Below are 27,995 nucleotides of genomic sequence, written 5' to 3' on the forward strand. Positions count from 1 at the left end.
AGTCTTCGTCACCTCCCCCTTCTTCCAGCCAGGTCAGTTCCAGCTGCCCAGGGGACACTTTTGCAGCCTCCTCTGGTGCCTGCTTCTTTCAGGGTCAAGTGTTCACCCAGCCCAACAGCAGAGACAGATGCCGGGGCTCCCAGGAGCCAGGCGGGAACCAGGGCAGGTGGAACCTGCCGAAGGCTGGGAATGAGCCAGCCGAGGAGCTCAGACGTTCACTCCTTTTCTTCTGGAGACTGTTCAACTAATTGCAGGAAAAATCAACAGACATACAAACCGTTTTCTACTGAAATGTTATTATTCGCCATTGAGCACAGCAAACTACACTACTGAGAAGGACAACATCCTCTTCAGAGCCTCGTGAGCAAGAGAGAGCTCCCCTTTGGTCCACGCTGGAGACCCTGAGGAGCAGAGGGCGACCGACCCCACCTCCCTCCTGCCCCACCCGCTGCAGCTGAGGGAGGCTGGGAGGAAAAGTGAAAGAAGAGAAAATAAATTAGGTTAGTGCTTGGAGCTAGGGAGTCCTCTGCTGCCTCACTGGGCCGGGCGGAGCTGACAGCCACAGCGGATGTCCCCAGAGACGAGCCGAGCTCCAGCCCCACTGCATGGGCAGCAGCAGCCCAGCCATCAGCTGCCAGCTCCCACCCCATCTGCACTTCCGAAAGCAGCTCTCCCAGCAGACGCAGGCAGCGTGGCACCCACGGGGCCCACAGCATGGGGTAAAAGGGCAGGTGCTGAAAGAGGCACCCAAGTGGGTCTGGAACCACAGCTGGAATCCATGAGCACTTTGGCTGCAGAACATCAAAACCTCAGTGACCAGAGAGGCCCCTGCAGGCGAATGCCACTCCCCTGTCCCTGTCACAGCATGGCTACCAAGCAGCAAGGGGTGCTGGGAAGCTGGGTGTGGCAGCTGGAGACACCTGGGATAGGCTGCCAGTGGCCGGGCCACCACGCGGTCCTGGCAGGCAGCCGGCGCTGCACTTTCCACACAGCTGGTCTGGGCACCTTCCTCTCCGAAGCAAGGAGGAACTCTGCTGTGACTCCACCTGATCTCCCGCGAGGTGACCCTGATACACCACACTGGGCAGAGGCCATGGCTGAGGGGACATGGCCCCAGAGCTTGCCTGCCCAGCAGCAGCCTGTCCACGGGCACCGGGCCACAGCGCAGCCACTGCTGTCCCTCACATGCCAACCTGTAGGGCTGCCACGACTGACTCGTGTCTGTTGAACAACTTCAAACAGGGCTTTAATTCCAAACCAACCACAGACCCAGGCACCAGGCGGCAGCAGCACTGAAGCCAACGAAGACGGCCAGACTGGCAGGGCTGCGGGGGGCTGCAGCAGTTCCAGGCCCAGCTGCACCAGGCTGTGTGGCAGCTCTTCCTGTGGACGTGCGCGCTGCACGGCGGGCAGTCTGACTCCAAGAAGGCAGGTCTCAGGGCGGCAGTCCTCGGCCCACTGGCAGAGTGGGGTGGCCCAGGGCACAGGCACTCAGCGGGCGGGCAGGCTAATGGCGCCCGGCGAGGCCTGCCGAAGCCGTTTCCCAATGCAGGATCTTCAAAGGGACAAGATTTCAAAGTCCTCATCTTCTGAGTCAAAGAATCTTTCTAGTCGCTCTACATCAGAAGACTCTAGAAGGAACAAGATAGAGGGTCAGCGAGGTCGACCCTCAGGGTAAGGAGGCGCTCAGCCAGCCCGCACTGGGGTTGGAGCAGCCACGGGGGAGGGAGAGACCTGAGGAGGCAGAGAGGAATCAACAGCCTAGTTAAGGAGAAGGCGCGGCCGGCGTGCGGCAGAGCTGGTTGGCAGGTATCGCTATGGGTGTGTCGAGTCCTGGCTACTTTGCTTGCGATCCAGCTCCCTGCTAATGGCCTGGGAAAAGCAGAAGAGGGCCCAAGTCGCCAAGATGGCCCCTGGACCCACATGGGAGACCCAGATGAAGCTCCTGACTCTGGCCTGGCCCAGCCCTGGCCCTGGCTGTTGCAGCCACTTGGGGAGCAATCGGAATCCCTCTTTCAAAATAAACAAACACCTCTTAAAAAGAAAGGGCACACAAAGAGAGCAGGACCCAGACACTGCTTGCAGAGGACAAGGACCAGGGAGGGGACCCCACTACCCCCAGACAGGGCTGCCCACGCCTAGCAGGCCTCTGCCTGGAGCCTTCCCGGCTGGCACCTGACACTCGGCTGGGCGTGCTTTTGGGCCCACCTCCTCATCTCCTGCAGAGTCCGAGGACGCTGACAGCACGGCCAGCCCCACGGTGCCCACAGTGCCCTGGGCAGGGGAGGAGACACTGCAAGGCTGAGCCTGGGGTCCATGGATGCGCTGCAGGCCTCACAGAAGCAGGCAGCGCCCAGGGAACTGCATACTCACCTAGGGACAGGTTCAGGACATCGGGACAGGCCAGGTGAGGAGGCTGCTGCTCCACCAGCTCAAACATGGGCAGGGCACCTCCCAGCAAGGACAGCTGTGGGCAAGACAAGGCTGTCACAGGCCACCCACCCATCATTTTGTCCCCACCCCTAGAGAGACCAGACAGCCACGGCCCTAGAGGAAGCACTGTTGCTATCCCATGGCACTAGGTGACAGCCATGGCAGGAGCCCAGTTTGCCAACTGGCGTGCGGAACAGGCCTGACTGGCTGGCAGTGCAGCAGCCAGCAGAGGGCTCAGGGCAGCTGGTGTCAGTGGAGGAAGCCCCCAGGAGCAAGCTCCACTCAGCACCTCCTGTGTCCACACAGGATGGGGGTGCACCAGAATCCCCGATGACATGAGTGCCCGGTACGCACACCCAGGTCCCTCACGTGAGCACCATGGGACCCCTGGCCTTGGCCCTGTCTACCCGCTGCCGGTTCCCCAGGAGGCTCTGCGCTGCTGTGCGAGGGGCAGCTACAGACCTTCCTGACTTGCTGGCACCAGTCATTGAAGTCTTCCTCTGTCTTGCAGAAGAACCCCTGCAAGAAAATGACGATGTCACTGAAAGAAAGCCCTGTGGTGAACAGCAGCGGCAGCCAGCAAGGCCCCAGTGCAGCTGCAGCCGGCACCCGGCCTGGATTTCCCTACACAATGCGACGTCGGGTGCGCTTTCCAAGCCTCCCTGACTCCCACAGACGAAGCAGTCACCAGTCTGCTCCACAGCCACGTGTGGAGGCCGGATTCCAGGTGCGACCACACACCCCACGGTGAGCCGCTGACCCACACACGTGCTCGCCCACGTGCCTCCCTTCAGTGAGGTGAGCAACTCAAAAGCAGGTTCACCTGGGCTGTGCGTGTGAGAAGCGTGTGCACTCCGGGACTGAGCTGTGTCCAAGAGACTCTCTGGTTTTAGGACCCGACTTCTCTTTTTTTTTTTTTTTTTTTTTTTTTGGACAGGCAGAGTGGACAGTGTGAGAGAGAGAGAGAGAGAGAAAGAGAGGTCTTCCTTCTGTTGGTTCACCCCCAATGGCCACTGTGGCTGGTGCACTGCGCTGATCTGAAGGCAGGAGCCAGGTGCTTCTCCTGGTCTCCCATGGGGTGCAGGGCCCAAGCACTTGGGCCATCCTCCACTGCACTCCTGGGCCACAGCAGAGAGCTGGCCTGGAAGAGGGGCAACCGGGACAGAATCCGGCGCCCCGACCGGGACTAGAACCCGGTGTGCTGGCACCGCAGGCAGAGGATTAGCCTAGTGAGCCGCGGCGCCAGCCCCTTCGATTCTTAATAATGGAACTGAGAGGATCCCTGAGGTACAGCTGTTGCATCTCCAGGCTGTCACTCTTCCCAGTTTTTCCTCTGGGTAGAGAAGGGGTAAAGGGTGGTCCTTCCCCACTGGGTCACTTTAGGGTGGGCAGCAAGACTTCACTGAGAGGTGGTGAGAGGAGCAGGACTAACAGTCACACTCACACACTCCCATCAGCAACGCCTACACACGCACCCACTCACACACACTCCCATCAGCAACGCCTACACACGTACCCACTCACACACACACACTCCTATTAGCACACGCCTACACATGCACCCACATTCACATGCACATGGCTCTGCTGTCAGAAGGCTGGAGAGGACCTGAGTGGTCAGATGACACAGGGACCTGTTGTGCCTTTAGACCAAACGTGCACAGATACTGACTCCAAAATGCTAAAAAAAAAATTTAAAAATCCAAGGCGCCCGTCCTCATTCCATACAGGATCTGGTACAAAACGCCCCGCACGTGCCCGGTGGCCCTTGGGTCAGACGCACCACAGCGATGGACGGGTCAAGCTCCCCGATGCTCATCCTGCAGGGCGGGTGTTGGCAGTGGAAGCTCTCGTCAGGAATGAAGCAGAGGTCCGTCAGCTCCACGGCCGGCTGCGTTGTGTGGGGGTCCAGGTAGATGAGCTCCTCACCTGGGCGACACAGCAGCGGTCAGCGGGCAGCCACCCCAAGCCAGGCTGAGGCACGGGAGCAGGCAGAGGCCGCCCTTCAGAGCCTGGTCTGGACTCACCCACGTAGCCGATGAAGTAGTGGGCGCTATTGGGCTTCCCTCCGATCACCCCCAGCGACTGGGGCATCCTGAAACAGAGCTGTGGGAGAGAGGCGAGGCGCTGTGCACACGGGACAGCGCACACAGATGCATGGCCAGCCGGCCGGGCGCCCAACAGGCCAGAGCAGGAGGACAGAGATGACGGGGTCCTACAAAGTCCAAGCCCAGGAGGGACAGCACAGAACAGTCCACAGGCTCAAGAGCAGAGGCTGGGAGACCCCCTCACGGAAAAGCAGGCGAGTGACAGGGAAGGAGCCACCAGCTAGGGCCAGAGAATGAGATGGATACAGTCTGACGCGATGAGTTGGGTGGGGAGGAGCAGAGAACAAAACAGAGCTGAGGCCCCCAGCAGGCTCTGAGAGCAGTCAGAGGGCTGGAGGCCGGGGCTGAGACCACTCTCAGCTCCTACAGTGATGGCCTCGAACATGACTTCCTGGTTACGGCCCTGAGCTCACTGAAGGAAGGAGTGGGGATGTGCTCACCAGGGATCTCAGTGGTCCTCGGGCCCCCCCCCCAGCCCTGCCCACAGCCCCCTCCCACAGGCCGACTCTCCAAAGGGACAAGGACCCGGGAAGGAGAGCACGCCTTGAACACCAGGACCCTCCAAGTAAGTTCTCAAGTCACCCTAAGTGTAGGATCCCACACTTGCAAACAAAACGAGGAGGAGGCCCCTCTCACCTTAAGGGGCAGGTGATGTGGTCCTGGCAGATGTGGCTGCCAGCCCCCAGACTGGCCACTCACCTTCAGGGTCTCCACGTAGGCCTCGTTGATGTCAGTGAGCCCCAGGCGCAGTGGGATGAGAAGCACCAGGGGTCTCCAGGGCGACCTGTTGGTGACCTCGGTGCTGGCAGGGAACCCATTGCAGTGCCAGTCGGCACCTGCAGGCGGGGTGGCGGCTCCTGCGCAGGGATGGCTGCTCCTGCACAGTCTCCCTGCGGGGGAAGAGCTCACAGGCCAAGGAACCAGAAAAAAGTGCTCCCGAAGAAGCAGAAAAAGTGAGCTAAAAAGCCAAGTGCTTAAAAAGCAACTCAAATTTGGAAAACAGAAGTATAAAAAGGATAATGTTTTATAATTCTGCCACCCACAGAGAAACGTTGCCTGTGCATATTCAGTTTGAAACTTTATTGTGAAATGGAGCACACCCACAAAACAGCCAAGAGCTCCTGGCCCGCCAGTTGCCTGCCTGGCCACACACAGCTCACCACGCCCGGACACTGCTCAGCAGGAAGGCACCAGCACTAATTCCTCCTCCTTTCCTTGCACTAACTGGCAGAGCGACTCCAGCGTGGGGAACACACACCTCCCACTCAAGGTGGGGACACACAGCGGGAGCCTGGAGCATCGGAGATGGCACAAACATGGGACAACTGAAAGGATTGACAGGGGCTGGCATTTGCCTAGCAGTTAAGACACCAGCTGGGATGCCGCAATGCCCAGATTCGAGTCCTGGCCCTGGCTCCTCACTCCAGCTTCCTGCTGGGAGGCAGTGGTGATGGCTCAAATGTCTAGGTTCCTGCCTCACACAAGGAAGACACAGGTTGAATTCCCAGCTCCTGGCTTTGACCTGGCTCAGCCCTGGCTGTTGTAGGCATTTGGGGAGTGAAACAGCAGGCAGGAGCTGTCTATCTAATTCATTAAAGAATGAGAGTAACCATTAATACACTGCATTAAAAAGAATCCATGAATCCGTGAACCCTGAAAAACCTTTTCCAATACGGAGGGGGAAGGGGGCCCTTCTCAACAATACCAATCCATAAACATGGAGGAAGATGAGGCAGAAACCACCAAGTTCAGATCCATATGTAAGAGACGATCCACATAAAACTCATGCATATTAACGATCACTCCCTGCTCAGTAAACGAGACCAGAGTACAGACTTCAGCTTCCCCAGGTGACCCAATGGAGCTCACTGACCCCAAGACAGGCGACAGCTGCTACTCTTGAGCCAGAAGACCCACATCCAACTATCACGAAACAGACGCAAATCAAGGGGGCAGCACCCCATTGAAGAATCAGGTCAAGCTGATGCTATGGAAGACCAGAGAGGGAGGAAGAACTTTTTGGACTAAAGGACAGTAGAGATGTGGCCACTACCTACACCCAATGTTGGGCCCTTGATCCAACCAGCAAGCCAGCCCCCAAGGTGGTTCCTGGACAGTGGGGGCATCGGGCTGAGTCACAGGACGTTTGGGTAGGACTGAAACCTGTGCAGACAGCTCAGAACACTTAGGGAAGAAGGTGTCTTAGCTTTCTCCTCAGACTCCACCTAATTATTTTTAAACAAGTTACAGAGACAGAGGGAGAGACAGACAGACCGACCTTCCATCCACTGGTTCACTCCCCAAATGGCAACAGTGGCCAGGGCTGGGCCAGCCTGAAGCCAGGAGCCAGGAGCTTCTTCCGCAGCTCCCACATGGGTGCAGGGGCCCAAGGACGTGGGCCATCTTCTACCGCTTTCCCAGGCCACAGCAGAGAGCTGGACTGGAAGCGGATCAACTGGGACTCCAACCAGCACCAGGTGGGATGCAGGCAGCCTAGCCCGCTGCGCCTCAGCACTGGGCCCGACTTTCTATTTCCCAGGAAGTGCCAGTTCCTGAAGTTGTCAGCGGAGCACTTGCTCTGAGCAGCGGCGCACTCTGCCATCAGAAGCTGGCCTCTTACTGTGTCATCTTGGTCTGCTACGTGTCCTCTCTACAAGCACAGGTCTGGCTTTCTGTCTGTCTTGGTGGGAAAGTTCCAGGTGATGACATGGTCCTAGCCGAGGCCCCTCCGCCATCTCAGGTGGCAGGGCCTGTGGCCCTCGCACCTGAGCTCTCATCAGTTCACATGTGGTCTTCCAAGCCCTAGGAGTTTTAACATTTTTTCGTTTGGAAGACAGAGAGACAGAGATCTTCCATCTGTTGGTTCACTCCCCAAATGCCTACAAAAGCTGCGCCCAGGCAGGCTGAAGCCAGGAGCCTGGAACTTAACCCAGATCTTCCAGGTGGGGCAAGCACCACACTCAGGGTGACCTCAGCCAGACGCTACTTCAGACGTGGGTTTGAGACAGGGACACAGGTACTGTAATGCAGGATACAGTGCCGTTTAAGAGGGCAGGTTCTGATAGTGGTCTTCTCCCCACTACTCAACAGTGACAACAGCCACACAGATGTCTGCCGTGCCCTGCCCCTGGAAGCCAGGACGGCCTGGCAAAGGCAGCTCAGTGCCGGCACCAGCACCATCATCAGGATGTCTCACCACTACCCAGGGCTTCTCTCCCAGGCCTTTGGAACATCCTGACGCGCACAGCGGCTCTCGGCCCTGCGCACTGCCGTCACACCTTGCACAGGGTGAGTTCCAGCTCCCTGACTCCGGCTGCCCTCTCTCCCGACTGTCCCTGCATGGCATCTAACAGACCCCCACGTGCCATCTATCCCAGGTTCAACTCCTCCCCCGTCTGCGGCGGCTGTGAGGGCCGGACCTCCCGACAGGAGAGACCGTGGGGCCCGCATGGCCATCTCTGCTGGCCTTCAACAGGCATTCCTGCAGTCTGAGTGTGGTCCCCTCTCACTGGTTCTTCCACAAGCAGTTGAGGGACAAGAGCCCTGGCCTGGCCAAGGTGCCTTCTCCCCAGGCTGCCCACTGGGCAAGTCCTGGCAGCTCATTTCCTGTCTATATGGAGGCCCTCTGCATCTCCCCACACCCACACCCACACCACGCACACTGGGCTGTCAGTCTGCGTGTCCTTGCAAGCTGTTCTGGTTCATTGGATTCCTCCTAGCTCAGACATCGGATCCCCTCCCACCCCCACGACGGGCAGTGACACCTCTGCTGGGAAGTGACTGACCCTAGTCATGACCAGGGCTCCCACATTCCCTGGGAGCTGTTACAAATGCTGACTCAGCAGCCAGCGCTGTGCCACAGCTGGTTAAGCCATGGGAGTGCCACTTCCATCCAGCTCCTTACCAATGCACCTGGGAGGCAGGAGATGGCCCAAGTACTAGAGGTCTCTGCCACCCACGTGGGAGACTTGGATGGAGCTCCTAGCTCTGGGTGTTGTGGCCATTTGGCAAGTGAACCTGTCGATGGAAGGCGTGGTGTGTGTGTTTGTGGTTCTGCCTTTCAAATAAATTAATCTTTTTAAGAACTGCAGACTTGGGTCCTGCCCTCTAGGACCCAAACCATCTCCTTCTGATAAGCCCTTAATTCATGTGCTCAACATAGTTCCAGCACTGCCTCTCTGGACAACTGAGACCCCAGATGAGACTGAAGCCAGACAGAGTCCACATAAAGATAGTCACAGGCCGGCGCCGCGGCTCACTAGGCTAATCCTCCGCCTTGCGGCGCCGGCACCCCGGATTCTAGTCCCAGTCGGGGCGCCAGATTCTGTTCCGGTTGCCCCTTTTCTAGGCCAGCTCTCTGCTGTGGCCAGGCAGTGCAGTGGAGGATGGCCCAAGTGCTTGGGCCCTGCACCCCATGGGAGACCAGGAGAAGCACCTGGCTCCTGCCATTGGATTAGCGCGGTGTGCTGGCCGCAGCACGCCGGCCACAGCGGCCATTGGAGGGTGAACCAAAAGCAAAGGAAGACCTTTTTCTCTGTCTCTCTCTCTCCACTCTGCCTGTCCAAAAAAAAAAAAAAAAGATAGTCACAAAGCCCCTGGGGCCCTCACCATGCCACACAAATCCAGTGTGATGGGCATTCCGAAAACAGCCTGACCCTTGCCCTCCCTGGCCATCGCACTGTGGCAACCAGCCTCCCTTGTGAGGTTAGGACACCGTGTCCCGTGTCAGAGCGCCTGGGTTCAAGTCCCACCTCCACTTCTTATTCTAGCTTCCTGCAAATACACACTCTGGAAGACAGATGGGCATGGGAGACCCAGATGGAATTCCCGGACCCTGGCTTCAGCCTGGGGAGTGAACAAGGAGACGGGCAATCTGTCTCTGTCTCTCTGCCTTTCAAATAATAAAATAAATACAAATTCTAGATGGTGAGTATGGTTAAGGATGATGGAGGAGAAGCAATCGAGGGACTAGAGTGTGCAAAGAGTGTACTAGAGTGTACGAGTGGACAGAGCAGCTAGCTAACGAGACAGTTACGACACCATTAAGTTTTTGAAAAGCACAGATACTGAAAGTATGTCAAATCTTAGTGTTTTATTTAAAAAACTATTTTACTTATTTGAAAACATTTATTTTATTTATTTATTTATTTATAACAACAGAGAAAGAGATCTTCCATCTGCAGGTTCACTCCCCAAATGGCCGCAATAGCCAGGGCTGGGCCAGGTGGAAGCCAGGAGCCTGGAGCTCCCTCTGGGACTCCCGTGAGGGTGGCAGGGGTTTAAGTACTTAAGCCATCACCTGTTTTCCCAGGCCCATTAGCAAGGAGCTGGACTGGAAGCAGAACAGCCAGGAGGCACACCAGTGCTCTGATATGGGTCACTGGCACTCGGCAGCGAGCTTACCCTTAACCTGCTGCACCACAACACGAGCACCAATATGTATTCTTTCTGAATGGCAAAGGCAGTGAGGGAAAAGGCAGAGGAAGAAACACACAGCTTTCTATCAACACCCCAAGCTGAGCACAGAGTGCTGCTGGGATCAAGGTCGCATCTCCTCCCTCCTGACCCTACAGCTGCATCCCAGAATGACCTGGGGGTGAAGAGGTCCTGTCACTGCAGGGAAGTGACCAGATGTGGCCCAATGTGCACAGTGCAACCTCCCCAGTGAGGCTCCTCTGTGGGCTCAGGCAGGAAAGTGGGCACAACGCCACCCCTACTCCCCGCCCCCCCAATTCCCACCGTGCGCACTGAAGCCCCAGGTACTCACTGATCTCCTCCATCACCACGGTGTTGTCCATGGCGATGTGGACTGCCAGGGAACTCCACGTGTCGAAGACGGCCAGCTTCCTAGGCAGAGCAGGAGAGACACGCCGTGAGCCTCCACCACCACAGATGCTGCGTCCCGGCCCAGGGTTCAGGCTGCTCAGGGTGAGAGGAAGTCAAGGGGCACGAACGCCACGGAAGGGAGAAGCGGAGGCTGGTGCCTCTCTTGCTCACTTAGGCCCAGGGTCCCTTCTGCTGCAGCTCAGCTGCCATTTCCGAAACACAGCGCACGGCAAGAGCCCCTCGGGCAGCACAAAGACAAACACGTGCCCAGGCCCCAGATGCTGCAGCTCTCACCAATTCTGAGGCTGCCCTAGCCCAGTCTCACTGTGCACCCTGACGCCAGCACCCCTCTGCTCTGTGCTCGCCCCAATGCCACCAAACACGGAACAGACAATGGCGTTCTCACGGAGACCTACTGGGGAGCAAAACGGTAAATGACAGTGGGAAGGAAGGGCAGATTCTTTTTTTTTTAAAGCTATCATTTATTAAATGTTTATTATTATGTTTTGTTTTGTTTTTTTTTACAGGCAGAGTGGACAGTGAGAGAGAGAGACAGAGAGAAAGGTCTTCTTTTTTTGCTGTTGGTTCACCCTCCAATGGCCGCTGCGGTCGGTGCACCGCGCTGATCCGAAGCCAGGAGCCAGGTGCTTATCCTGGTCTCCCATGGGGTGCAGGGCCCAAGCACTTGGGCCATCCTCCACTGCACTCCTGGGCCATAGCAGAGAGCTGGCCTGGAAGAGGGGCAACCGGGACAGAATCCGGCGCCCCGACGGGGACTAGAACCCGGTGTGCCGGCGCCGCTAGGTGGAGGATTAGCCTAGTGAGCCGTGGCGCCGGCCGGAAGGGCAGATTCTGCAGAGGTGTCGGGAGCCCGACAGACTGTGGGATGCAGCAGACAGAGAGGCACAGCGCCAGAGAAGGCCGAGGCAGCAGGGGCGTGGTCTGTCTGGGGATAGAAGCACACAGCAAACAGGAGAGCAGCCTGCTCCTCCCTTCCAGTCCTACTGCAATGCTGACAGACAGCAGCCCTCTGGAGGCCGACACCCAGGGGAAGGCGCCACTCACAGAGCAGCTGCCAGGAGGGCCCTGACAGCGCATGGGCAGGGCTTGGCAAGTAACGCAGGTGCACACTACAGGAAGGTCCCAGGCAAAGGGATACCAGGGGGATGCAGCCAGGGAACTGTGTCAGCTGGGAAGGCCCTGGCCGTTCAGAGCACGGGCATGCTGGCTGCTATTTACAAAAGCAACCTCAGAATGGCCAAGAGAGAAGAGACCCAGAAGGCATGAGGGGAACCCTGGTCAGCATCCGGATGTATTTTGGGTAGAAAGAAACAAAGGAGTCTGGAGTGACCCTAGATTGGGCCTCAGTGCCTCCAGGAACAGCATGGTCATTCCCCACAGAGCAGCAGGCTGGCTCGGGGTGGGGTAGGGGCCGTGATCTAGAGCAAGGCACTCATTTTATTGGAAAACAAATTCTGCTTCCCACGACCGCTGACACGGCCACCTGAGGACCCTCTCGAGGGCCCTCCAGTTAAGAGGAAAGGGCCTCTTCCTTCCCTTGGCAACAAAGACAGGACGGGGTGGCCCCAGGGAATGGGGCAGGGCTGGGCTGGTACGTACTTGAGGACCTGGGCGACAGTGTTGGGCCCATACCACTGGCCTACTGACTTGCCCTCGCCGACGCCCATTTGTGCTGCGGAAGACAGATCCAGGTGAGCGGCACACCCTCCCTCCCATCCTGACCACCATCCCGTGCCCTGTGCCCTCGGCAAACACTTTGCAGGAGGCCTGGACAGGCCAGCCCACCCTCCAGGAGATGCCAGGACGCTCCCTCCAGGAGGGAGGCAGGAAAGGTCGAAGCTTCTCAGGTCTGCTCTTCACTGAGGAAGCACCCTCTGTTTCTCTCTCAGGCCTGTACTGTTAACCCCTTCCCTAGCTGAGCACAGACAGCTCAGAGCTGGGCCTGTATGACAAAGGCCACCTGAGCACCCACGTTCAGACAAGGCACACAGGAACAAGAACCTCTGAGGTGGAGTCCAGTTCTCACAGGCTCTGCAATGGACAGCAGCCACTGCAGGCCGTAAGGGCACAGGGCCAGGGCAAGGCCTGGGATCTGATCTCCTGCTGCATCTCACAGCCCCCGCCCCCACTCGAGCCCATGCATCTCACAGCCCCTACTCCCCACTCAGCCCATGCATCTCAAGCCCCGGCCCCCACTCAGCCCATGCATCTCACAGTCCCTGCCCCCACTCCAGCCCATGCATCTCACAGCCCCCCTGCCCCCCACTCAGCCCATGCATCTCACAGTCCCCGCCCCCACTCCAGCCCATGCATCTCACAGCCCCCCTGCCCCCCACTCAAGCCCATGCATCGCACAGCCCCCACCCTCACTCGAGCCCATGCATCTCACAGCCCCCACCCCCACTCCAGCCCATGCATCTCACAGCCCCCGCCCCCACTCCAGCCCATGCATCTCACAGCCCCCGCCCCCACTCCAGCCCATGCATCTCACAGCCCCCGGCCCCACTCGAGCCCATGCATCTCACAGCCCCCGCCCCCACTCCAGCCCATGCATCTCACAGCCCCCGCCCCCACTCCAGCCCATGCATCTCACAGCCCCCCACCCCCACTCGAGCCCATGCATCTCACAGCCCCCGCCCCCACTCGAGCCCATGCATCTCACAGCCCTGCCCCCACTCCAGCCCATGCATCTCACAGCCCCCCACCCCCACTCGAGCCCATGCATCTCACAGCCCCCGCCCCCACTCGAGCCCATGCATCTCACAGCCTTGCCCCCACTCCAGCCCATGCATCTCACAGCCTTGCCCCCACTCCAGCCCATGCATCTCACAGCCCTGCCCCCACTCGAGCCCATGCATCTCATAACCCCCACACACACTCGAGCCCATGCATCTCACAGCCCCCCCCCACACACTTGAGCCCATGCATCTCACAGCCCCCGCCCATACTTGAGCCCAGAAGAGCTCTCTGTGGAGCTCGGGACACCCTCCCAGACCTATCTGATGAATGGAGTAGTAGCTGTCCTTCCTGTCCATGAAGGCATGCAGGACACTCAAGTAGCTGTCTGGTTGCCTCTTCTGCTGTGTCCACCGCCAATCTAACAGACACAGACACAGGTCAGCTTCACCACCAACAGGAGAAACACAGAGACGCAGGTGGCATCCAGACCCCGCAGACGCCAGCTCTGCACACGCACGCCAATGCTGACACCCCGGAGTCTTAGGTTAACGGCGGATGGATCGAGGGTGGAGACTTGACACATGAACGGCTCTGGAGGCACCTGGGGTTTAAGAAACTGAGGCAGCCTCAGCAGGCCACACTCATGAGGACACCATGCAACTGTCCCTGCACCAGTGACAAGGCCACCCCGTGTGGCACTGTGAACCTCCAAACTGTACGCTAACATAATTGCATCTAGTAAAGTCAGCAATCAACCCAGTGCATGATCACTCCAGAAAACCCCAAATGCTAGCTTGTGCTTTACCTGGACTCTTATTTATTTATTTATTTGACAGGCAGAGTGGACAGTGAGAGAGAGAGACAGAGAGAAAGGTCTTCCTTTGCCATTGGTTCACCCTCCAATGGCCGCCACGGCCGGCGCTGATCTGAAGGCAGGAGCCAGGTGCTTCTCCTGGTCTCCCATGGGGTGCAGGGCCCAAGCACTTGGGCCATCCTCCACTGCACTCCCGGGCCATAGCAGAGAGCTGGCCTGGAAGAGGGGCAACCGGGACAGAATCCAGTGCCCTGACCGGGACTAGAACCCGGTGTGCCGGCGCCGCAAGGTGGAGGATTAGCCTGTTGAGCCACGGCGCCGGCCCTCTGGGCTCTTTTTTAAAATCCCCTTTCCCCATAGTCCTCTCTGCTCCTAACATGGCTGTGAGCTCCCCACTCCGGCCACACTCACCTCGGCCTAAGTGCCGACACACCAGGGCTTGGGCGAAGATCATCTGGCCACACCGCAGCATGCAGCCCCAGCCCGTGTCTGAAGTGGGGCCAGTTCCCCCTGTTGTGGACAAGGAGGAGGACTCGTGGTCAGAGTGGCTGCACAGCACAGGCAAGGACACCCTCACCCATCCGCTCTGCCTGTGGCCACACGCTGCCCAGGGTGACCTGTCCTGACAGCCCTCTCAAACACAGGCGAGGTGGCACGTGCAGCAGAGGTGTGGCGTCTCAGTGCTGGGCTGACACCTCAGGCTCTTCACGTGCACTGTGTGACAAGGTGTTTGGGAGACAGCATGGAGGCTGCCAGCAGGAGCTCCAGGGATGCCACCACAGGCCTGTCACAGAGAAGGATGACAAAGGGCACCACGTGGTGGGGGAGGCAGGCGGCAGCGCCACACCAAGGTTGGGGAGCAGGGACTCAGGGTCAGACCATGAGGGCTGCAGTCCAGGCCTACCCTTCACCCACCTCCCCGCCTCCAGCAGCTTCTCCCATACACACTGGGGGACAGCGCAGCCTCCTGGGGCACAACGGGCAGCCGGGCAGCAGCGCTCCCGCGGCCCATCCCTGGCCCATCCCTGCACGACACTGACAAGAGGAAGGCTGCTCTCCAGCACCGGTCTCCTGCCCAGTGCCTGGCACAGTCCTTGAGGACCAGGACCGAACAGAGGGCAGGCACCAAGCAGATGTGCAGGAAGGATCTGTGGAATTCCCAGAGCGACTGTGACAAGTCACCGCACCGAGTGTCACGTGTGGGAGTGCGCACCTGCCTGTGCTGCATCTGGTGTGTGCATCACTTCCCCCTTGCACCCAAAGAACGCATGAAGCCCCGTTCAGAACGGCACCACGTTCATAAGAATGGTGCCTCTTCAGGGGCACCACAACCTGGCCACCAGTGCAACATCAGCCTCGTCCCTAACCTCTGTTCTCAACTGTCCGAGCACAGTCCACACCCTGCATCCACTTCAGGGCACAGAAGGAGGCACTCGCTCTGAATGGAACGTGCTTTTGTGGGACATAAAAACACATCACATCCACTTTACCTCTCAAATCTCCCACTGCTAAACATGGAATGCACCAGAAAGGTGAAGCACACAGAGCAATGGCTTCCACACATTCTGGACCTGGAGTGAGAGACACAGCGGGGACAGGACCCAGCACACTCACTCAGATCCACAAACCGGAACTCAGTCTCCTGCAGCAACATGCTATCTTTCTACGGCTAATGCGCCGTCACAATCTGTTCTGTCCTGCGTTCTTTAAAAGCTGGCTGGAGGGCCAGAGTTGTGGTAGGCTAAGCTGCCACTTGCAACACCAGCATCCCATATCAGAGTGCTGTGTCGAGCCCGGCTGCTCCAATTCTGACCCAGTTCCCTGCTAACACGCCTGAAAAGACAGAGGAAGACAACTCTGAGCACTCAGACCCCTGCCACATGTGTGGGATACCAGGATACAGTTCCTGGCCCAGACCTAGCTGCTGTGGCCATTTAGGGAATGAACCAGCAGATGGAAGATCTCCCTCTCTCTCTCTGTGGCTCTACCTTTCAAATAAATAAATACATCCATCTGTAAAAATAAAATAAACCGCTGGTTGTGCCCTGACGTGACTTCGACACTCAGGACAAGTGGTGACCTGAGTGGCGTCAGAAGCCTGCACTGACACGTCAGACCTGCCATCCCTGGGTCCTCAGCTGCCTCACATCTCCAGGGTTGCCTAAGGGCTGTGCAAAGCACTGGCCCAGAGCACGAGTAAGCTTTCTCCTCCTTAGAACGTCGCAGCACAAACGGGGCACTCACCAATGGCTGGGAAGTTCTTCCTGTATGTGAACCAGAGTCTAGACGCCACATCGGACAAGATCTCGTTCTTTTCTAGAGGTTATTTAAGAGAAGAACACACAGGGGAGCCATGAGTCTGCAGGCCACATCACACAGGTCAGTCGCAACCATCAGGATCACAGCCCCTGCCTGCGGCACGACTCATACCTGTGAGAAGGCTGTACTTTCTACCCAGTATCCACACGGGCTCCGAGGTCTCGGGGAAATCCTCAAACTCGGCAAACCGGAGAGTGTCGTAGGTCAGAGTGGCTGTTGAGAGCAGAAACACACATCTATCAGGCTTCTGGGATTTCATAAGATATAGCAAAGAGGCCCTTGATAGCATTTCTATACCAAAATAAAAACGCTCGTCAATTCCTTTTTCTTCACTACTTGAAAGGCAGAATGAAAAAGAGGGGGGAGACAGAAAGAGCTCTCCCTTCTGCCGGCTGTGATGCTTGGGGCTGGGCCAGGACAAAGCCAAGAGCCCAGGCTCATCGGCAGGGCAGCAGCCAGGACTTGAACCGGCCCTCCACAGGTGACACTGGCGTCAGAGGTGGTGGCTTATCCAGCTGCACAACACCACCCCTACACGTGTCACGCCGTGTGTCCGGTGCTACCACAGCCACCGCCGTCAGGACAACGACACGTGCAGGAGCCAGCAGCGAATGTGAGGCTGAGGAAATCAGCTGGGGCCAGCCTGAGTAGAATGTACATTTAAAAACAAAAAAAGAAAACTGACCCAAACAATTGTTTTAGACTTAAAATGTTTAAAGCCTAGAGGACAGAGTGACATGAAACCACACCTTTGGTCTTCGTGGGCCAGGGCGGCCACAGGAAAACCAGAGCGTGGAGTCAGCCATCCCGGACACCTCAGCTCAGCCAGCGGCACGTGCTGTACTGGGGGCAGCCTCTTCAGGGGCACAAGTACTAGGCTCCTGGTCCCCTCCTTGGATAGCACAGTGAGCTGCAGGGGGTGGGCGCGTGCGACTCCTGAATGGGGAGTGACCCCAGACATGAAGCCCCCTGCAAAGTCCTCCAATGTGCCTGATGCCAAGATATCATGCCTGGAACCTGTGTGCAGGGTGACGCCACTCCTGGAGGGGGACATGTGGCCACACCCCGTTCCCAGGTTGGCTGGTCAGGAGCCATAGTATCCACGAGCTGTGCTGACAAGGCCTTTGGGCTGGTTCTGTCTGCTGCAAGAAGGGATCCAGAGGCCCAACACCCTCCTGTGCACAGAACTGTGCCTGAGGAAGCCTGTGTTCTACACCGTTTCCCAACAAAAGCTTCTGGCAGGAGGCAGGGCCGAGATGCACACAGCTCACTCTGAGTTGGCATCAGGGTTGTTGTTGTTGTGTGTGTGTGTGTTTTTTTTTTTAAGGTTATTGCGGTAACCTCAGTGTTTTTTTTTTTTCTTTTTTAAAAATTTACTTGAGGGGCTGGCACTGTGGCACACCAGGTTAAAGCCCTGGCCTGAAGCGCTGGCATCCCATTTGGACGCCAGTTCTAGTCCCGGCTGTTCCTCTTCTGATCCAGCTCTCTGCTGTGGCCCAGGAAAGCAGTAGAAGATGGCCCAAGTGCTCTGGCCCCTGCACCCGCATGGGAGACCTGGAAGAAGCTCCTGGCTCCTGGCTCTTGATCAGTCAACTCCGGCTGTTGTGGCCATCTGGGAAGTGAACCAGCGGATGGAAGACCTCTCTGTCCGTCTCTACCTCTCTCTGTAGCTCCATCTTTCAAATAAATAAAAATAAATCTTAAAAAAAAAAATTATTTGAGCCAGCGCCGCGGCTCACTAGGCTAATCCTCCGCCTGCAACACCGGCACACTGGGTTCTAGTCTCGGTTGGGGTGCTGGATTCTGTCCCGGTTGCTCCTCTTCCAGTCCAGCTCTCTGCTGTGGCCCGGGAGGGCAGTGGAGGATGGCCCAAGTGCTTGGGCCCTGCACCTGCATGGGAGACCAAGAGAAGCATCTGGCTCCCGGCTTTGGATCAACGCGGTGCGCTGGCCGCAGCGGCCATTGGAGGGTGAACCAAGGTAAAAAAAAAAAAAAAAAAAAAGGAAGACCTTTCTCTCTGTCTCTCACTGTCCACTCTGCCAGTCAAAAAAAAAAAAAAAAAAAAAAAAAAAAAAAAAAAAAATTGAGGGGCTGATGCTGTGGTGTAGGGGGTAAAGCTGCCGCCTACCGTACCGGCATCCCATATGGGTGCCAGTTCAAGACCTGGCTGCTCCACTTTCGATCCAGCTCCCTGCTAATGGCCTGGGAAAGCAGTGGAAGATGCCCCAAGTCCTTGGGCCCCTGCGCCTGTGTGGGAGACCCAGAAGAGGCTCCTGGCTCCTGGCTTCGGTTCAGCTCAGCTCCAGCCATTGCAGTCATTTGGGAAGTGAACCAGCAGATGGAAGACCTCTCTCTCTCTGCCTCTCTCTCTGTAACTCTGCCTTTCAAATAAATAAATAAATCTCTAATGCATGGAACAGCAGGGCTAGGCCAGACTGAAGCCAGGAAACCAGAACTGAACCCAGGTCTCCCACATGGGTAAAGGAACCCAAGTACTGGAGCCATCACCTGGTGCCCTGAGGGTGAGCATTAGCAGGAAGATGGAGGAGAAAGACTCAGAGCAAGCACTCCGATACCGATGCCACGTCCCAAGTCACCGCGGCACCAGACGCCTAGCCGGACTCAGCTTGGGAGAGCAGCCCCGCCTCTCAGTGACAATGGCAAACACTAACACCACGAAAGCACGAAGTCACCTGAAGTCCCCTCCCCTGCCAACACCTCCTGAAGTCCTTACCCTCAGACCCACTGCAGACGAGACCACATCTGCGGTTTCCTCATCTCTACCTTGTTTTTCTAAGAAAACATAAAATAAAATGAAGATTTTATTTATTTGAAAGGCAGAGTGACAGAGTGAGGGAGCAACAAAGAAACCTGTCAAATGCTGGTCTGCTCCCCAAGTGGTTGGCGAAAGTCAGGGCTGGGCCAGGCTGAAGCCAGGAGCCAGGAGCTCCATCCAGGCCTCCCACAGGGTGGCAGGGGCCCATCACCCACTGCCTCCCAGGAGCGTCAGCAGAAACTGGATCAGCAACGAGCAGCTGGCTCTGATGCGGGATGCCAGCATCACAGACAGCAGCTAAGCCCACTGTGCCAACATGGGCCCCGTCTTCACCTTTCTGACAATGAGATCATCACTGCATATGTATCCTACCAACACACATGGGTGCTATCAGCAACAGGTGCACCCTGTCACGGACTGCTGGCATAAGCCCACTCGTGCTCGACGTCACAGACCGTGGCACAAACATGCCTGCCACGTGTGTTCACTGTCTCACTGCCAATGAGTGTCTCTGCCAACACGTGTTCACTGTCCCACTGCTGGCACAAGTGTCCCCGCCATGCATGTGTTCACTATCATACTGCCAGCACAAGTGTCCCCGCCACACACGTGTTTACTCTCATACTACCAGCACAAGTGTCTCTGCCACACATGTGTTCACTGTCACGGACTGCCAGCATGAGTGTCCCCACCACATCCATGTTCACTGTCGCTGCCAGCACAAGTGTCCCTGCCACACACGTGTTCACTGTCGTAGACTGCTGGCATGAGTGTCCCTGCCACATGCGTGTTCAGTCAGACTGCCGGCACCAGCGTCCCCACCACACACATGTTCCCTGTCACAGACTGCCAGCACGAGTGTCCCCGCCACACATGAGTTCACTGTCACACTACCGGCGCAAGTGTCCCCACCACACACGTGTTCACTGTCACAGACTGCCGGCATGTGTCCCTGCCACATGCGTGTTCACTGTGATGGACTGCCGGCACCAGCGTCCCCATCACACACCATGCTCACTGTCACAGAATGCCGGCATGAGCATGCCTGCCACGTGTGTGTTCACTGCTATGGACTGTCGGTACAAATTTCCCAGCCACATGCGTGTTCACTGTCACAGACTGCCGGCACCAGCATCCCTGCCACCAGCGTTTACTACCATGGACTGCCGGCATCCGCGTCTCTGCTATGTTTCTATGCCATGCACAATCCTTCAGGGAAAAACGGGCAGGGGCCATCAGGATTCATATCCCAGCTCAGGCACTCACTGTAGGTTCCTAGGCCACTTAATTCACGTCTAACCACAGCCCATCCCACATCCATAAGCTGGGCTAATAACAGGGCAGCCTTGTGTGTGGCTGTGAGGCCTCCCACACACATGTGGGGCTCCGGACTCAGCTGGCGTCATGGAGTCACAGACACACAAGCCTCACCACGCCCAGCAGCACGAGAAGAACTAGCGAATCCACAAGCACAGTGCTCGGCTTCCTGAGAGGTGTGAGGGCAGTACTGGGGGACAGCAGGGACCACACCAGCAGCGCTGCCCTTCCCTGTCCAGGCTTTCAAGGACCATGTCAGCCACGCTGATCTCACGTAAGCTTCCTGTCCCCCAGTGAACTGACCTGCAATGGGCTCACGCTCAGGCCTCCCTCTAGAAGCTGCAAACATCCACCTCTCCAGAGACTTCAACCTCTAGGCTGTGTTCAACGCGTACACTCAGACCAGAAAGTTCTCAGGGCAGGAGCTGCAAACACCCCCATCCTACTCCAACTCAAAGACTGCAGGGCAGGCACTTTAATCCTGTTGGCACTGGAACCTTCTATTGAGATCTGAGATACCCCCAAAGACCCAGCTTTGAGCTAAAAATGCAATATCTATTAAATCCTGGAGAGTTGACGAGCGCATGGGATAAGCCTCTCTGCAGAGCATTCCAGGATGCATCGGTGGTGCACTGGAACTGGAGGAGGGGGACTGAGCTTCCATGGTATCCAGCCTCCAGTACTGAAAATATAAATAACAGGGCCGGCGCCGCGGCTCACTTGGCTAATCCTCCGCATGCGGCGCCGGCACACCGGGTTCTAGTCCCAGTTGGGGTGCCGGATGCTCCTCTTCCAGTCCAGCTCTCTGCTGTGGTGTGGGAGTGCAGTGGAGGATGGCCCAAGTGCTTGGGCCCTGCACCCGCATGGGAGACCAGGAGGAAGCACCTGGCTCCTGGCTTCGAATCAGTGCGGCGCCCCGGCCGCTGCGGGCACTTTGGGGGTGAACCAACGGAAAAGGAAGGCCTTTCTCTCTGTCTCTCTCTCACTGTCTAACTCTGCCTGTCAAAAAGAAAAAAAAAATATATATATACACACACACACACACACACATAAACAACAAAGGAAGGGGCCAAGCAGATGAAGCAGAGATGGAAGAAGGCGCACTCTGGAAAGAGGGTGACAGCCAGGCCTACTTCCTGGTTTATCAGCACACTTTACAGGCAAGGAAGCCGACTTCAGAGGGAACAACACCAACACTCCTGCTGCAACCACGACAATTATGGGCTGGGTGGCCTCATGAGCTGGCAGCCAGCAAGCAGACCAGTGGGGCAAGATGACCACGAGTCCCTGGGGAGGCTGCCACGCTCCCTGCCCGCAGCCCAGCTTCCGTGCTCTTCCCGGCTGGGATGCGCCCAGGCCCCTCCCAGAACCTCCCCTGTGCAGGATGTGAGCCACACCACAGTGTCCCCTTTTCTAGACACCTGGATGACACCACAAGGGGGGCATCCGTGTGTCACACTGGCCGGCACAAGCCCCACAGCAAGCAGTCAGAGGTCTGAGCCACTACCAGCCGGCTGGGAACCTCTCTGTGCCTCAGCTCTGTCACACTCTGCCCCCCTCACAGGACTGGGTAAGGGGGAAACAGGAGCGCCTTCTCCAGTCCCTGACGCTGAGACAGGCACACACACAGCATCCAATTCTGTCCCCAGACTGGCTGCAGTCCCAAGCACAATATAAACTGAACAAAATATGTGAATTTCTTTACCAGAACTGAATGCAGAAGCCTTCGTGGCTGGCTCCCGGGGCCCTCCGCACGCAGGCTGCAGGACAGGCATGGTGGACCCCAGGGAGCACAGGAAGGCCCTCACATCTGAGTCCTCGTCGAACTGCAGTGGTGTGAGGAGCAGGAGCCAAACAGCTCCACTACACTATCAACAAGAAATAAGCAAGAGCTACGCTGCCTGCAGGAGATCTGCACGGACTTGATAGGAACCACCCATGGCCCGCACACACCCTCCTGAGGCCTTACCAGCCCCACACTGACCCCCAAAAGTGCACATAAACTGCAGGCTGAAGAGGCCCGCAGAGACTCCCTGAACAGCCTCTCCTGAGCGGCAGAGGGAGAGCTCCAGGTTGACCTTCCCGCGAGACAGTTCTCCCAGCCCACTCTGTACCTGCCCGACGCCGGGGCCTGACACCAAGGCCCCACGACGACAGGGCCCTGAGCTCGCCCGATGATGGGGCCCTGTCCCTGCCCAACGCCAAGGCCCTGCTCGCCCTTCAAGACCTACATTCACCAGCCCAGAGCTACCACCCGTGTGAATGCTGTGAGAAGCCACCCTCCGGGGCTAAGACAAGTGAGGAGCACCGGAGGTACTCTGGGAACCCAGGGTGGTCGGTTTGCCTGGTGTGCTGTGTGAATTAGAATGCATAATGAAGCCCTTATTGGAACCAACACAGCCTTGGTGTCGTTACTACGCTCGCAATAAGAGGTTCTGCACCGTGTGATGGCAGCCCCCAGCGGACCCCGCCTCACCTGCACACCCTCCCAGCCGCCACTGCAGCACCATGCACAGATCCTGGGCTCCCGACCACTCCCTTCTGACGTCTGTGGAGAATGACAGCCCACGTGTGCACTGAGTGACACACATCTGAACCTCACCAGGCCCACAGATGGGCAAGGTGGCCAGCTCTGCCAGCGGCATAAGGGCCCAGGAAAAGAACAAATCCCGCGTGGAAAGCTCAGTCACTGACAACTGCACGGGCTGGCCGTCACCAACTCCACTCGCCAGGTTTGCCAGCCACTCACAGGTGAGCCCCACTCGGGCATTCTCCATGGAAGGGCTTGCCTTTCTCACAACCCTGGCTGTGACTCAGCCCAGCACCCTCACGCCGTGACCCCAGCACCTCACATGGACCTCAGAACCCTCACACGGCAACCTCAGCACCCCCACGTGACCTTAGCACCCTCACCTGTGACCTCAGCACTTGCATGTGTGACTTCAGCACCCTTGCGCTATGACCTCAGCACCCGCACGTGTGACCTCAGCACCCTCAAGCTGTGACCTCAGCACCCGCATGTGTGACCTCAGCACCCCCACGTGACCTCAGCACCCTCACCCGTGACCTCAGCACCCTCAAGCTGTGACCTCAGCACCCTCACGCCATGACTTCAGCACCCTCACATGGACCTCAGCACCCTCACGTGTGACCTCAGCAACCCGCACGTGTGACCTCAGCACCCTCACGTGTGACCTCAGCACCCTCACACCATGACCTCAGCACTCTCGCGCTGTGATCTCAGCACCTTCACACATGACCTCGCACCTCACATGTGACCTCAGCACCCTCACATGTGACCTCAGCACCCGCACGTGTGACCTCAACACCCTCAAATGTGACCTCGCACCTCACATGTGATCTCAGCACCCTTGCGCCGTGACCTCAGCACCCTCAGTGACCTCGCACCTCACATGTGACCTCAGCACCCTCAGTGACCTCGCACCTCACATGTGACCTCAGCACCCTCACCCGTGACCTCAGCACCCTCACCCGTGACCTCAGCACCTGCACGTGTGACCTCAGCACCTCACATGTGACCTCAGCACCCTCACCTGTGACCTCAGCACCCTTGCACCATGACCTCAGCACCCTCAGTGACCTCAACACCCTCAAATGTGACCTCAGCACCCTTGCGCCGTGACCTCAGCACCCTCAGTGACCTCGCACCTCACATGTGACCTCAGCACCCTCAGTGACCTCGCACCTCACATGTGACCTCAGCACCCTCACCCGTGACCTCAGCACCCTCACCCGTGACCTCAGCACCTGCACGTGTGACCTCAGCACCTCACATGTGACCTCAGCACCTCACATGTGACCTCAGCACCCTCACCCGTGACCTCAGCACCCTCACCTATGACCTCAGCACCCGCACATGTGACCTCAACACCCTCAAATGTGACCTCAGCACCCTCAAATGTGACCTCAGCACCCTTGCACCATGACCTCAGCACCCTCAGTGACCTCAACACCCTCAAATGTGACCTCAACACCCTCAAATGTGACCTCAGCACCCTTGCACCGTGACCTCAGCACCCTCACCTGTGACCTCAGCACCCTCAAATGCGACCTCAGTACCCTTGCGCCGTGACCTCAGCACCCTCACGCACCACAGCAGGCCATTTACGAAGTGGTCCACAGAGCTGCTGGGATAAGAAGTGTGCCTCAGGGCCAGGGTTGTGGCGTAGCAGGTAAAGCTTCTATCTGCGATGCCAGCTTCCCACATGAGTGCCCGTTCACGTCCCAGCTGCTCCACTTCGGATCCAATGGCCTGGGAAAAGCGGTGAAAGATGGCCAAGTGCTTGGGCCCCTGCCACCCACACCCCTCCCACCTCCATAGGAGACCTGGGTGGAGCTCCTGGCGTCAGACTGGCCCAGCCCTGGCCATCGTGGCCATCTGGGGAGTGACCAACAGATGGAAACTGTCACTATGCCTTTCAAATAAGTAAATAAATCTTTAAGAAAAAAAGGAAGAGAGAAAGCAAGCAAGCAAGCGAGCGAGCTGTGCCTCAAAATGAGTGCCAGTCTCCAGGGGATGATTTTATTTTGAAAAGAAGATATGACTAAATACTGTTAATGCAGCAGGCAGAAAAAAGCTCAGGCTGAGTTTTACCAGGCTCTCTCCACTTAGCTCCAATTACACTAATTAACCAGGAAGAAACACAAAAACCATAAGCAGCAAATCTCTCTTAGAGCTGACTGTAAAGTATCTCATCTTGAAAATACTTCCCTGAACACCTACATATTCTGAAAGATTAAACTTGATAAATAAACTCAACAGAAAGCCTCTCCTTTTCCCGTAGAAAGCTCTCATGTTTACGGTAACAACATGAATATGGTTATTTCTTCTATTCCCAAAGAGTATATATGAAGACACTGGCTCAACGGCTCAGCTCAGAAAGAAAGGGAGGAAGACGAGAGACAAAGCAAGCAGCCCAGGTCCCAGCTCCATCAGACGCACAGGGGACACGGCCCCAGCAAGCACCACACACAGGACGTCCACCCTAAAACCACTGCTCACAGGATGTCCACCCTAAAACCAGTGCTCCTTCTTAGGCATCGCAGTGTACACCCTTTACCTCACACACAAACTCTACGAACTGAAATTTTTTTTTTAAAGATTTATTTATTTATTTACTTGGAAAGTGGAGTTACAGAGACGTAGAGAGAGAGAGAGAGAGAGAGAGAGAGAGAGAGGTCTTCCATCTGCTGGTTCACTCCCTAAATGGCCACAATGGCTGAAGCTGGTCCGATCTGAAACCAGGAGCCAGGCGCTTCTCCCAGGTCTCCCATGCAGGTGCAGGGGCCCAAGGACTTGGGCCATCTTCTACTGCTTTCTCAGGCCATCAGCAGAGAGCTGCATCAAAAGTGGAGCAGCCAGGTCTCAAACTGGCACCCATATGGGATGCTGGCACTGCAGATGGCAGCTTTACCTGCTGTGCCACAGTGCCAGCCCCTGAAATTCTTGATTTTTCTTTGAAAGGCAGAGAGAGAGAGACAAGAGAAAGACGAGTCTTCCACCTGCTGGTTCGCTTCTCAGCTGCCCACAACACAGGGCCGGGCCAGGCTGAAGCCCTGCGTACGGAGCTCCAGCGAGCTCTCGCACAGGAGTGGAGGGCTGCCTCCCAGGACGTGCCTAGCAGGGAGCTGGAGTGGAAGTGGAGTCTGGACGCGAACCCAGTGCTCTGGTGTGGGATGCGGGTGTCGGAAGCGGTGTCTTAACCCCTGTGCCGAAGGCCCAGCCTGCAAATCCTCGCAGCAGGTGTCTGCGTGAGTTGCTGACTCAAGTGGTGGTCCCTTGACTGCCAACCTCCAGCCAGACATGAGACAGAGCTTGTCCTCAAGGAATGGGCAGAGTGGCCGCTGCGGTGCTGGCCCTGCCAGTTCCTGCAGCCAGGAGCAGTGGGGAGAGCAAAAGCTAACCAGGGTCCACCTGCTTCTCCTAACCAGTCCCAGCCCCTGCGACCTCCCACCCATCTCCAGCCCAGGCAGTTTCCCTCAGCTCCATTTGGTCCCTGGGCATCGCGGCACAACACCCAACTCAGAGGGCTGCCCGCCCAGGAGGCCTCACCGGCCTCTTGGCGCCACGCTTAACCCCTCCCTTGCCTCCCACATCCACCCCTGGGGCCCAAGCTTCAGAGCCTGTCCAGAATTCACGCCGACCTAGACCTGCGCCACCCCCTTGCCTCCCCACGGTCTCCTTGCCCCTGTCCCGGCCTCCGCAGTCGGCTCAGCACACACCGGAGCGAGTCGGCTGATCGGGCTCCCTGCACAAACCTCCCCAGGGGTCGCCATCCTGCTCCGAGCGAACGCCCATGTCCTCACGAGGGCCTGTCTCACTCGCCCTCGGCCCCCCTGCACGTCCTGCACAGCCGCGGGTCCCAGCCGGAACACAACCTCGGGGCACGTGTCCCCCACCAGCTGCTGCTAACCAGGCCTCCCGTCCAGGACGTCAGCTGCGCCAGAACCAGGGTCTTCCATCCCCTCACTCCTCTAAGTCAGAGGGTCTGGGGCCGTGCCCTAGTAATGGATGCGGTTTCCGGGGAAGCTCGGCCGCCACACGGGCACTGCCGGAGGCCTCCGCGCGCCGCACGCTAACACCTCCTCTGTTCCTGCAAGCGGCAGTGTCACCCCCGCGCACGTGAGGACGTCCCAAAGGGGGGCCCCGTTCCTCCCCGCGCTCAGCTCCGACCTGCGGGGCGACCACGTCGGACGCTCACTGTCCACACGCAAACCGCACAGGGAGGACGCGCGGGCCACGACTCGCCGGGAAGCGGGGCTCCCCCCACCCCGACCCGCGTCAGCCGCGCGCCGCGCCGGGACCTTCCCCGGCCACCGTCGCGGCAGCGCGTTCGGGCAGGGACAGCCGCCCGGGCCTTCCGCGCCTGCAGGGATCCTAGGACGCAAAGAAGCTGCTGTCAGTGCGGAAGCCTGCAAACGGTGCGGGGCCGGCCGAGAGCTCCGAGACGCGTCGCCAGCAACGGCGAAGGCATCGTCCCCTCCCGAGGGAAACGCGGCAAACGCGGCCTCGCGCCGCCAGCAAGCTCGGACCCCGCCGCACGCACCCGCACAACACACAACCCGGCGAGCTGGACAGGCACCCAGAGGAGCTCCCGGCCTCCGGCCTGCCGGTCACTTTGCAGTCTCGGCGCGAAGGCCCAGCCGTGCCGCCCGGAGCGCCCGCCCCCAGGCCTTCGACTTCGGGCCGCAAAGTCCGCGCCCCAGCGGGACCGCAGAGCGCCGGCGGCTCCGACGTGACAGGGACAGGCGGTCGGGGGCGCGGCGCGGCGTCGTCCCCGCGCGCCCCCGGTCCGCGGACGCTGCCCACACCTTGCCCAGCCCAGGCCGCCGCGGCGTGCGCCCAGCGGATCGCGGCGGGCGGGGCCGAACAGGAGGCAGAGAGAAGCCGGTTCGCCTTACGGGGAGGCCCCGGGCCCGCGCCCCTTACCTGCGTCCATCTTCCCGGTCCGGCCGCCGACTGACCCGCGCGGAGCCCGACGGGCTCGCAGCGCGACGCGACGACGGGGCGGCGCGAGGGCCAATCGCAAGCGGGCGGAAGCGCGGGCGGAAGCGCGGGGGCCGCCATCTTGGCGTACGGTGGCTGCCGCGAGCCCCAAGGCCGCGCGCGGAGGGTGCGGCCGGCGGTTTACCCTGCTGCCCGGCGGGACCCTTCGCGCCACGCACCGCGCTCTCTCCCTCG

The 27,995-nt window shown here is 58.2% G+C and overlaps 1 protein-coding gene across 9 annotated transcripts; it reads right to left on the reverse strand.

The window, feature by feature from the left end:
• Positions 1–279: 279 nt before the first annotated feature.
• ATG4B (autophagy related 4B cysteine peptidase) lies at positions 280–27,956 on the reverse strand. 9 transcript variants are annotated; one of them, XR_007912751.2, is made up of 15 exons: positions 27,744–27,947; positions 24,338–24,566; positions 16,312–16,413; positions 16,126–16,197; positions 14,293–14,391; positions 13,384–13,485; positions 11,988–12,060; positions 10,309–10,388; positions 5,241–5,431; positions 4,461–4,539; positions 4,217–4,362; positions 2,896–2,952; positions 2,374–2,467; positions 1,735–1,872; positions 280–1,631 (listed from the first exon to the last, which is right to left on the reverse strand). XR_007912751.2 is itself a non-coding variant. In XM_051829387.2 (14 exons), exons 1-14 carry the CDS (start codon positions 27,879–27,881, stop codon positions 1,558–1,560), a joined length of 1,536 nt encoding a protein of 511 aa, XP_051685347.1. In that variant the 5' UTR covers positions 27,882–27,939; the 3' UTR covers positions 280–1,557. The 9 variants fall into 9 exon arrangements, 7 of the variants coding, with proteins under 7 accessions (XP_051685347.1, XP_069926001.1, XP_069926003.1 ...); XR_011387022.1 differs by lacking the exon at positions 24,338–24,566 and having other exon boundaries at positions 27,744–27,877; XM_051829387.2 differs by lacking the exon at positions 1,735–1,872 and having other exon boundaries at positions 27,744–27,939.
• Between the last annotated feature and the right edge of the window lie 39 nt (positions 27,957–27,995).

Source organism: Oryctolagus cuniculus, chromosome 3, assembly GCF_964237555.1.
Source record: "Oryctolagus cuniculus chromosome 3, mOryCun1.1, whole genome shotgun sequence".
NCBI lineage: Eukaryota > Metazoa > Chordata > Mammalia > Lagomorpha > Leporidae > Oryctolagus > Oryctolagus cuniculus.

Bases quoted from the DNA above. Each gene is read 5' to 3' on its own strand.
- ATG4B (XM_051829387.2), bottom strand. From the start codon at position 27,881: ATGGCGGCCCCCGCGCTTCCGCCCGCGCTTCCGCCCGCTTGCGATTGG. The intron at 16,414-24,337 runs GTGAGGGTGCTG...TGCTCTCAACAG, and splicing joins TGAGGGTGCTGAGGTCACAG to CCACTCTGACCTACGACACT. The intron at 5,432-10,308 runs GTGAGTACCTGG...CTTCCCCCGCAG, and splicing joins CGTGGTGATGGAGGAGATCA to GGAGACTGTGCAGGAGCAGC.